Genomic DNA, 11551 nt, shown 5'->3' with positions numbered 1-11551 from the left:
AGGATGATCAATGGAACAGGATGCACCTGAGCTCAATTTCGAGTCTCATAGCAAAGGGGCTGAATACTTATTTAAATAAATAATGTATTTCTGTTATACATTTTTTATATATTTGCACAATTCCTAAATACCCTATAATAAAGCAAAAACAGGGTGTTTGTGGATTGATGAGGAAAACATTTTTATTTAATCAATTTTAGAATAAGGCTGTAACGTAACAAAATGTGGAAAAAGTCAAGGGGTCTGAATACTTTCTGAATGCACTGTATAAAGTATGAAACCGATTAGACTTTCTGCCAGTTGTAGCCTCCACTGCAATGCACACTTACTTGACACGCATTCGTTTTACACAACTCTGGTGCTTTCGTTTCAAAAATTTGTGAACCCCTCCTACCTGCCAACTTTAGGGAGTGTCATGCTTCGCTGTGAACTGTCTCAACTTGCCAGTCGGCTTTAGGAGCGCCTTTCCCAAGCTACTCAAACAGCCTGTGAATTTCCCTGCTGTCAATTGGGTCTTTCAACACAAAATGACAGACAAAGGACTCACAGATGAGGTTGCATCCGCAGCATGCAAAGAAGGGGAACCTATCACCCAGGTGAGTGTCACGGATAGAGCTCAAATTAAATACAATATGTAAGCTAGCATTAATGTATCACTTATTCACAGTAGGCCTATTTTACTTGCTTAACCGTCTGTCTCAGCAAACCTGTTGTTGAGCAGGCTATGTTAGTTGTAGGCTACATAGCCAAGCCCTGTGCTCTTTTAGCAAATAAAGTGTTTACTAGTAGCTCCAGACATTAGAATGCCATTATTTATACAGAGTAATGTGTTGCCTCTAGTTTGAGTTTGAACTTATCTTCTAGAGTTGTAAACTGAGAACATAGCTGAGGAGGCCAAAACACATTTTGCAATTGACCTCTCTTTCACTCTAATTCAATTTCAATTCAATTTCAATGTAAGGGCTTTATTGGCATGGGAAACGTATGTTTTCATTGCCAAAGCAAGTGGAATAGATAATATTGTTTATATATAATGTTGTAATGATGTGCAAATAGTTAAAGTTCGAAATAGAAAATACATAAACATAAATATAGGTTGTATTTACAATGGTGTTTGTTCTTCTCTCATTGCCTTTTTTTGTGGCAACAGGTCACACATCTTGCTGCTGTGAAGGCACACTGTGGTATTTCACCCAATAGATATGGGAGTTTATCAAGAATGGATTTGTTTTCGAATCCTTTGTAGGTCTGTGTAATCTGAGGGAAATATGTGTCTCTAATATACATTTGGCAGGAGGTTAGGAAGTGCAGCTCAGTTTCCACCTCATTTTGTGGTCAGTGTGCACATAGCCTGGCTTCTCTTGAGAGTCAGGTCTGCCTATGGCGGCCTTTCTCAATAGCAGGGCTATGCTCACTGAGTCTGTACATAGTCAAAGATTTCCTTAATTGTGGGTCAGTCACAGTGATCAGGTATTCTGCCACTGTGTACTCTCTGTTAAGGGCCAAATAGCATTCTAGTTTGCTCTGTTTATTTGTTAATTCTTTCCAATGTGTCAAGGAATTATCTTTTTGTTTTCTCATGATTTGGTTGGGTCTAATTGTGTTGCGCCCCCCCCCCCCCCCCCACCTCTCGCTCACTGTCTCTCGTCTCTCCCCATCAATCTCTCTGTCTCTCTCTCCCCTGTCCCTATCTCTCTCTCCACCTGTCCCCCCATTTCTCTCTCTCCCCCTCTGTCTCTCCCCGTCACACACACACACTCTCTCTCTCCCCCCTCTCCCCACCCCTCTCTCTCTCTCCACCTGTCCCCCCATTTCTTTCTCTCCCCTCTGTCTCTCGTTCACTGTCTCTCTCTATCTCCCCATCACTCTCTCTGTCTCCCCGTCACTCTCTCTGTCTCCCCGTCACTCTCTCTGTCTCTCCCTCTCTCCCCGCCTGTCTCCCGCTCTCTCTCTCTCTCACTCTGTGTGTCTGTGTGGGTTTCCCCATCTCTCCCCAGGACTACATGATGCAGCAAACCATGCTGAGGGTAAAAGACCCTCTCAAGTCTTTAGACTTCTACACCCGCATCATGGGTATGACGTGAGTCCCATACTACTCTCTCACACACACACACACAATGAGGTTTCATGTCTAGTACCCTACCCCTCTAGAAGATGTCTCACTCTGTGAGTGGAACGAGGAAGGACCTAACTGAATTTGTCTAAAAGAAAGTTTCATTTTCGTTGCAAAACCTTTTCCATTTGTAGTAAATGGTTTCTGTTGTTAAATGTTTTGCAAGAGAATCGGCATAATGAATACACCCCAATTGTGATTCCTATTTGCCTCAGGTTGCTGCAGAAGATAGACTTCCCATCAATGCTCTTCACACTCTACTTCCTGGGTTATGAGGAAAAGAAGGAGATCCCTACAGATGTAAAGGAGAGGACAGCATGGACTTTCTCTCGACGAGCCACCATCGAACTCACACAGTAGGCACCCCACTTAAAACCTCAGCACACACAAGCACATAGATTCCAGATCTGCTAGTCGAGCTACGAAGTGCCTTGTAAACATGTAATATAATAGAAAATTATCCGGTAACATCTAACCAGGGGTCTCCAACAGATCGATGAGATGATCCTGTAACATCTAACCAGGGGGCCCCAACAGGTCGATGAGATGATCCTGTAACATTTAACCAGGGGTCTCCAACAGGTCGATGAAATGATCCTGTAACATCTAACCAGGGGTCTCCAACAGGTCGATGAGATGATCCTGTAACATCTAACCAGGAGTCTCCAACAGGTCGATGAGATGATCCTGTAACATCTAACCCAGGGGTATCCAACAGGTCGATGAAATGATCCTGTAACATCTAACCAGGGGTCTCCAACAGGTCGATGAGATGATCCTGTAACATCTAACCCAGGGGTACCCAACAGGTCGATAGCAAGCTATAAGTAGTGTGTGCTGTCAACGGGTAGCTCGCAAGTTGATACTGATAAATAATCAGTAGCCTAATATTACATGATTAAATCAAATAAATAATTGTTCTAATCAAACCACAGGTTCTAGGCCCATTTATAGGGAACAGTCGAAGGCAGATAGCTTAGCACCCCGTTTTATCGGCATATATTACCTTCAACAGTGTTATCTTGTGATCAAGCCATCAATGTTTTGTGATTATTCGTGTTGTAAAAATGTTACCCAACGGGTTATCAATTAGTAGTATTTCCACATGTCAAACATGCTATCAGCTTTTTGATAAGTGGCTTATCAAAAAACATAAGTTCCGTATTATTGGCATACGGTCCCCAGTCATTGGCCACCTTACTATTTGGTTCAATTACAAGATATATAATTAAAATTTTGTTCAAAAATGAGACACCAAAATCGTATCCAAAGTGTTTACTAGATAGTTGGCCAGCCTTCCTGTAAAAAAAAGGAAAAAGACTTGCCTGTCAACTTTTCATTGCTTAGCCCGGTGCGCCCTCCTGTGGACTCTTAAAAAAATGGTTCCAAATAATGTCTCATAATTTGTTTTACAGAGGAATCTTATGTTTTGAGATAGTAGATAACAGTTTAATATTAAAATATAAATGAGTATGAATAATTTACATAAAATAAAACTTTAATTTCAGTCATTTGCATTGACAAACAATTAAAACAATGTTGGAGTTTGTGTTGCAGAGATGCACTTGGAAAGTAAAGGAAGATGGGTTGAATAAATATATATTTTTGACATGTACAAATAAATAATTTTATATGAAAACAAACGAAACAATTAAATCTCGATCTCCATCCCTATCTTGTCACAAAAATTTCAATAGAATAGAAAATTATCCAACCAGAATGAAAATGTTTATTTTGTTTTTTGGTAGATACAGTACTGCACCAGATAATTTTCATCCTCTGGTGCAAGCGATGTGGGTGGTCCACTGCGACAACCATGGGTCACCCGGCCGCTCAGCCTTGTCCGCCCGGGTCTGCCGAGGTACACCATGCACCTTGGTAGATAAGAGAATAAAACTGTTACTAGCAGATTAAATTTGTATACACGTGGTAATCTCCTAAAAACAACAGATGCCTAACCTTGGCAGCCTGGCGGATAGCCATCCCTGCCCCGCAGTCCTCCACTGCATGGACCATGCCCACCTCACCACTGCTTCCTCTTGACTTTCTCCATGCTGTGGTGGTAAATACATGTCGCTAAATAACTTGGCACACTATATACATTTTAGAAAGATAACTCAATCTGAATATGTATAAACATTTACATTTCAAAGTTAAGGCAATTGAAAGGTGATGAACGTTTTCACAATAACTGAAAGTGTACCCACGTTTTTTATTTGATGTTATCTGTAAATGAAAATTGTCCCAGTTAGTTTAATATTGATGCATACATTATAACACTTGACTAAATACTGCCTCTATGTAACGTTAGCTTTTGTAAGGTTAAAAATAGGTGTCAAAAAAGTTCATGGTTCAAAGTTCAAAATTAATTTTTGCCAATGGTACAAAACGCCCCAGAGGACTCTAATTTCCATAAGGTAAAGCTTGACAACTTTCAGTTGTTTACGTGATATGTATTCTCTAAAGCTTAAAATGTCTTTCATTTTTGCTTACTTAGCAGTTCTATCAATATTTAGCAACCAAGCTTGCAACAACGTTAGCTATATTTCAGAGGTAAAAATTGGATATTAATAAATTACGTGTTGTCAGTCGCGAATTCGGATTTTATGATATACAGCGTGTCCCACAAAATGAATATACATATTACTTTTTTGAAAACTCTCAAAACCTAACTTGCATAAATTGCAATAAAAATCGGTGGTCAGTTAGCTAGAAAGGTGTCGTTCATTTAAATGTTGAGCTCGAGGTGATTTAGACCTCCAACCGCTAGAGAGTGTCCGATGTTGGGGGAAAATATGCTAACGTAAACTCACCCCATTCCGTACGAATGTGCATAACCCCATCATTCAAACGAGGCTACAAAGAAGACTAATGGGACTGTAGTGACTGTGTTGACTTCAAAATCGGGGGTGTGAACTAGGTTTCTATTCAAGCGTTGATTGACATGGTAATGGCTATATAGTATTGGAGAAAAGTTGAAAAAAACTGACCCTCCGTTACATCTTGACGTGTCATGTTGTAACGTACAGCATGCAACTATTTCTGTCTTACAATCTCTCTCCACCAGGTGTAGCACTTCTCTCATCTTTTAAAAACAAGAAATGGACAGTGACGGGGGTAAGGGGGGATACCTAGTCATTTTTTTTCGTCATCATTGCATGTAATCATCATTCTCAAAGCCGCTGCTTACTTCTTAGATCACTTTAGCACCGTCCTAAAAACCCGATTCAAATTCGACACAAACCTTCAAATAGGTATATAATGACACATTATATAATCTCTTTATAGTGTTTTATTTACATTTTAGAGGCGATAAGGTGATAAGCTGGACAGATCGAGTGAAAAAAAGCTATTTTCCCACATCTCTCCTTCTCACTACCAAGCATTAGTTTAGCTTCCCCACCCGTCATTTAAAAAAAAGACCCGACGGGGCTCATTGCCTGCTTGAGTCATGCAGAAACGGGTAGCGTGGGGGTCATGTAATTGATTCTGTTGGAAAGGGGAGAAATTGTGCTTTACAATGGTATTGACATTACAGTTGATCTGGAAGTATTACGTTTTTGGGGCGCTAAAATAAGGTCAATTGTACGGACCAAGGCGATGTACAGAAGTGAGTGAGTTTACGTTATAACAAATTAAAAAGTGTAGAAGTTTGCTTGTTTGAAACAGGATTAACGTTACTGTCAAATACATTACTTCTACCGGACATATAGCAGTGATGGGCATTCCAGCTCTTTCGGCTCAGCTCACCAAAAAGAGCCGTCTGTTTTGGTTCCCAGACTGCTCTTTAAAAAAAATATGTTTTGTATTTTTTCAAGTCAAACAGTTTGCAATAGTTTGACTATGATTGGTGTTAAAACAAATCTAATTAAATTATTAAATTAAATCATACTTTAACTTAACCACAATGTACTTAAAAATGCATTGGTTTGTTATGAAAAATAATTATATTAAACATTTGCATTTAAAGTATAACTTTTGAATATATAAACAAAGTGCATATAAATCTAACCATTCAAAACTAATACAATCTGAAGAGCATCATAGAATATTGCACCATATCAAAGAAAAATAAATACAATTTGCAAAACTGCAGCATCCCACAAATTGAAATAAATGTAAAAAAGAAGGATGTTACACATGTGCATTTAAAGTATAACTTTTTTAATGTATAGAAACAAAGTGCATATAAATGCAACAATTCAAAACAAATACAAATCAATAACAATGTGCAAAACTGCAGCATCCCACTTAAAACATTGAACTGGTTTCTTTCCTCTCTCTTCTTTATTGCCATGTTATAACCAGTAGCACACAGCAATGCTGACCATGTTTTGCCTTTGATAGATTTGCATACAGAAATGCAAGCTGCCACACTTTCAAGAGGCTGATGCGGTTTCTTCTCTCAGTAATTATTTGTCCTGTTTTCGAGAAGACCCTCTCAGAGGAAACGATGTGACCACTATGCAGAGTCTCCCTGTCATGACTTTAGTAAGCCGTGGCTAGACAGAGGCCTTGTTCTTCCACCAGGGGCTCCTCCAAATAGGATCGGACCTCCATTATGGCATCTGCTGAGGGATTCCTTTGTGCTGCATCCCCAGTTGCTCTCTCGTCAAACAGCAGACGTTTGTGGCACTACTGCTGGTGCTTCTTCTCCATCTGATCCCTCTTCTTCCTGTTGCTCTGGTGCCTGAGCCAGCTGACTGCTGGGGCTGTCCCTCCCTGCTGCTGAGGTTATTCTTTGAAGAGCCTCATCAATCGCTCTGGCATCACTGAAGGCTAACTTCTTAAACCTGGGGTCAAGTGCAGTAGTTTCTGATAGCACGTGATTATATTCCATTCTGTGGAAGTTTCTGTCCATTGATGAACATAGGGTGCCCATCAACTCTGTCACATGTCCTATGGTTACATTAGCTTCACTCTGGCGACTGGCTGTGATTCGCTGCAGACCCTTACACAGGAGTATAATTTTTGAGGCATAGCTGAAAAAAGAGAACAGTAACTTATTAGTTCAGGTTCATGTTTTGTCTACTGATACTACATTCTCATCTACTACTCATATACATATATAATACTGGATTAAATAATGATGTAGTAATAACTGCTTACTGTACTGATCTCCACAGTGACCTACTCAAAGGGTTCCAGGACTCTGCACACCTCCTCCACCACCTCCCATTCCTCTTGGGTCAGAGCATCAACATGTGCATTGACAATGGCCAGGGTAGAGATGATGGCATCCTTTGAGTCAAGAAACCGCCTCAAAACATATAAATGTTGAATTCCACCTTGTAGTGCAGTCTTGTTTAGGCCTCAGTTCAGGCATCCCCCATCTGGTGTTGTGTAGACTTTAGTTTTTCAACACCTACTGTGCTCAAGGGGAAGTATTCCACAGCTGCTTTCAAATTGTTGACAGTGGGCTTCATCACCTTCAGAGCATCTCTTACAATGAGGTTGATTGTGTGGGCAAGACATGGATGATGGGTCCGTTTTAAAATGTTCATGACTTTGGTTATGTTAGCTGCATTGTCGCTAACACAACAGATCACTTTTCCATCTACTTGCCATTCCCTGGTCACTCTCAACAGATCCTCTGCCAAGTTCTCTGAGGTGTGTCTGTCACTGAACTCAAAGCAGTCCAGAAGACAGCTAGACATTGAAAAATCTTCAATGAAGTGACATGTAACTGACATTACTCTTGATGTCCAGGAGTCAGTGGTAAGGCAAACAGCAGTAGCTTTTTGGACTCTTTCCCACACTGAAGCCTGTGGGCTCTCGTATAGTTGTGGAATAAGTACTTTCGAAAGGGTTTTCCTGCTTAGAATTGTGTACATTGGATTTAGACTAATGCTATAATTTCTAAAACCTCTGACCTCCACAATTGAAAATGGCTGGAAATCATTTTACCCAATGCAATATCAATTTGGCCTTGTTTTGCTACAGACATAGACTTTGGCATAACCTGGTCCATAGAAGACTGCGTTGCTGTGGGTCGCGGAGTAGATCTACTTGACTGAGTGGCTACATCTCCACGTGTGGAGGTGCTGGCTCCACCACTATCACTAGCAGGCCCGCTAGTTTCTCGAAGCGCCGCTACAGCTAGCTTCACAGTTGGGTGCACAGTTCACATATACCGGTGTTGTCACACCCTGATCAGTTTCACCTGTCCTCATTATTGTCTCCACCCCCTCCAGGTGTCGCTTATTTTCCCCAGTGTATTTATCCCTGTGTCTTTCTGTGCCATTTCATCTTGTATGTTAGTCAAGTCAACCAGCGTATTTGCTATTCTCTTTTTGATAGTCCTCCCGGTTCTGACCCCTGCCTGACTCTGGACTTACTTTCCCGCCTGCCTGATCATCCTGCCTGGCCTGACCTTGATTCTGCTTGCCCTTCGGTACCATTTGGACTCTGAACTGGTTTTGACCCTTTTGCCTGTCCGCGACCCTTCTCTTGCCTTCCCCTATTGGATGAATAAATATTGTAAGACTCCGACCATCTGCCTCCTGTGTCTGCATCTGTGTCTTGATAGGTGTAGGTTGTGCGGCTTTATATGAGATTTTGTTTTGGCAAATTCTACACTGTGCTCCTACATTGTCTACGTTATTAAAATGAATCCAAATGCTACTATGCTTCCAACTCATTTTCCAGCTGTTGCCATTCCTCTCTCTCCTCGGCTGCTAAGTGTGTGACTGTGAGTGAGTTGGCACGGCCCTCCCTCACGCATCTTTGGTTCATTGGTTGACACTGTGTGTCTCATTGGCCTACTGGGAACAGTGGGTTAGCTGCCTTGTTCAGGGGCAGAACAACAGATTTTTTTACCTTGTCAGCTCAGGGATTCAATCCAGCAACCTTTCGGTTACTGACCCAACGCTCTAACCACTAGACTACCTGCTGGAGTGAATGATGGCCCTGGCTAGAATGGTCCCACCCCATCTCGCCTCCTCCAGCCTGATATCTATCTTTTTGGACATGTATTTCCATTGGTAGAGCGGTCACTCGACTATCTTATAATATAACATTTTTGACAAAGCTCTCATCTGAGCAGGTTTAAGAAGGGGTGCTTCAATGTGATTCATGTTTTTTTGTATTACATAAATTCTTCGAAATTCACAAAAAAATGACATTAGCTGATGAAGATAATCTCATAGAACATAACGTATAAGATCTCCACGGACCTTATTTTCGGCATTTATCCAAAAACCTTCCAAAATTCCATTAATTTTCCTCATAGGCTTTATCCAACGAACCATGGCGGAGTTGGTGTCTAGAAAAGACGCCATGAATATTTCTCTCTATACCCGTTTAATGTTCTTCACTAATTACTTTCTCTTCGGAAACATGGACCGAAACTATGGTTCCTACCCTGTCACAATACCATGATGGTGAAGATGATATACTGTATTTCTCACTTGACTTTTCTCACTTCTCTTTTCTCTGTTCTCTATAAGCAACTGGGGCTCTGAGTCAGATGAAAAATTATCTCTTCACAACGGAAACTCTGAACCGAGGGGATTTGGTGAGAAAACGATATGATATTTTTAATTCAACATTTGAATGTGGTACAGCCATTGTGTTTTTCAACCATGAGACAATTCCACATTATTTAAATTGTCCCACTCCACTTTCTCTATTATGCAGGGCACATCGGCATTGCTGTACCTGATGTTTATGCAGCCTGCAAAGTATTTGAAGAACAAGGAGTAACATTTGTTAAGAAACCAGATGATGGTATATTTTTTCCCTCTTCTTTTCCCTATCTCACATTATTTTGTGTTTATGTTTAGGATAACATTTGTGAAAAACATTTGTGTATAGAGTATATTACAGTATATTACAGTTGACTAGTCATCTTTATCAGGCTGTTTCATTTGTATTTTCTCAATTTGTAAATGTAACATTCTATTGTATTTTTCCACACAGGTAAAATGAAGGGAGTGGCCTTCATACAGGATCCTGATGGATACTGGATTGAGATTTTGAGCCCAAACAACATGTTCTCCTTAACATCATAGGGAGGCAAACTGGGCCAGCACAAACTGACTGGGTTCGGAAAAAGGAGGTGATATAAAAATAAGAGGGAAACTGAATAAGATAACAAAGGGGGTTATGTGAGGAAATTAAGAAGTGAAGATGGAGTTTTTGCTTACGATTGGGATCATATGCAGGTTCTCTCGGTACTATGGACACTCAAGACAAAAGATGGGATAGCCGTAATATAAAGAGACAACACTGTTGGAGCTAGGAACACAAGCATTTTGCAACACCCGCAATAACATCTGGTAAAAATGTGTATGTGACCAATAACATTTGATTTGAGATGTTTGGATGGGACAGACTGACAACGAAGATGACCAGGGTAAATAACTGCTCCTAATGTGGTCTGACTGAGATTGATATTATCCCAGCCTGGTCAACCTATTTGCAATAAACAGATGTGGATCATCCTCGTATTTTCAATTCCTTTGTCTTTCTATTCAAATTGTAAAGGTTTAGCCAACGAGACCACTCAGCCTATATTTGGCTGAACATTAGAATTTGGAGCAGTAATCCCCTTGGATTTACACAAACAGAGTTGTCTCAAAGTTGTCTCATCAGCACCATTTCCTCAGTAACATATGAGTGACTGTGGAAAATAAGGCTGGCAGACAACCATAGCTGCTGAAAGAAGTAACCATAGCGTCAGTAGGTCATGTATATACACACATACATATATACACACACACACAATACCGTTCAAAAGTTTGGGGTCACTTAGAAATGTCCTTGCTTTTGAAAGAAAAACACATTTTTTTGTCCATTTAAAATAACATCAAATTGATCAGAAATACAGTGTAGACATTGTTAATGTTGTAAATGACTATTGTAGCTGTAACGATCCTCTTCATCTTATGAAGAGTAGTCAAGATCGGACCAACACGCAGCGTGGTAAGTGTCCATATTAATATTTTAATATAACAGAAGAGGAAACAAAAATAATAACTAGAATGTAAGAAACAAAACAGTCCTGTCAGGTGAAACAAAACAGAAAACAACTACCCACAAACACAGGTGGGAACAGGCGACCTGAGTATGGTTGTCAATCAGAGACAACGATTGACAGCTGCCTCTGATTGGGAACCATACCAGGCCAAGCACATAGAAGTACAAAACATAGAACAAAACAGAATGCCCACCCCAACACGCCCTGACCAAACCAGACATAAAAAAGGAACTAAGGTCAGGACGTGACAGTAGCTGGAAACGGCAGATTTTTTTATGGAATATCTACACAGAGGCCCATTATCAGCAAACATCACTCCTGTGTTCCAGTGAATTGGTGACTCCGTGATGCTGGCCTTCTAGGCAGAGTTGCAAAGAAAAACCCATATCTCAGACTGGCCAATAAAAAGAAAAGATTAAGATGGGCAAAAGAACAGACATCGGACAGAGGAACTCTGC

At 40.5% G+C, this 11551-nt stretch overlaps 1 protein-coding gene across 1 annotated transcript; it reads left to right on the top strand.

Annotated features, from left to right (window-relative positions):
- Positions 1-438: 438 nt before the first annotated feature.
- On the top strand, positions 439-10557 carry LOC123995351 (lactoylglutathione lyase-like). The gene is made up of 6 exons (XM_046298901.1): positions 439-596; positions 1998-2080; positions 2329-2469; positions 9562-9629; positions 9752-9841; positions 10034-10557. Exons 1-6 carry the CDS (start codon positions 528-530, stop codon positions 10123-10125), a joined length of 543 nt encoding a protein of 180 aa, XP_046154857.1. The 5' UTR covers positions 439-527; the 3' UTR covers positions 10126-10557.
- The last annotated feature ends 994 nt before the right edge of the window (positions 10558-11551 follow it).

Source organism: Oncorhynchus gorbuscha, linkage group LG14 (assembly GCF_021184085.1).
Source record: "Oncorhynchus gorbuscha isolate QuinsamMale2020 ecotype Even-year linkage group LG14, OgorEven_v1.0, whole genome shotgun sequence".
Classification (NCBI taxonomy): Eukaryota; Metazoa; Chordata; class Actinopteri; order Salmoniformes; family Salmonidae; genus Oncorhynchus; species Oncorhynchus gorbuscha.
This window is presented reverse-complemented; position numbering and strand designations above follow the sequence as displayed.

Bases quoted from the DNA above. Each gene is read 5' to 3' on its own strand.
- LOC123995351 (XM_046298901.1), top strand. From the start codon at position 528: ATGACAGACAAAGGACTCACAGATGAGGTTGCATCCGCAGCATGCAAA. The intron at 597-1,997 runs GTGAGTGTCACG...ATCTCTCCCCAG, and splicing joins AAGGGGAACCTATCACCCAG to GACTACATGATGCAGCAAAC. The intron at 2,081-2,328 runs GTGAGTCCCATA...TATTTGCCTCAG, and splicing joins ACCCGCATCATGGGTATGAC to GTTGCTGCAGAAGATAGACT.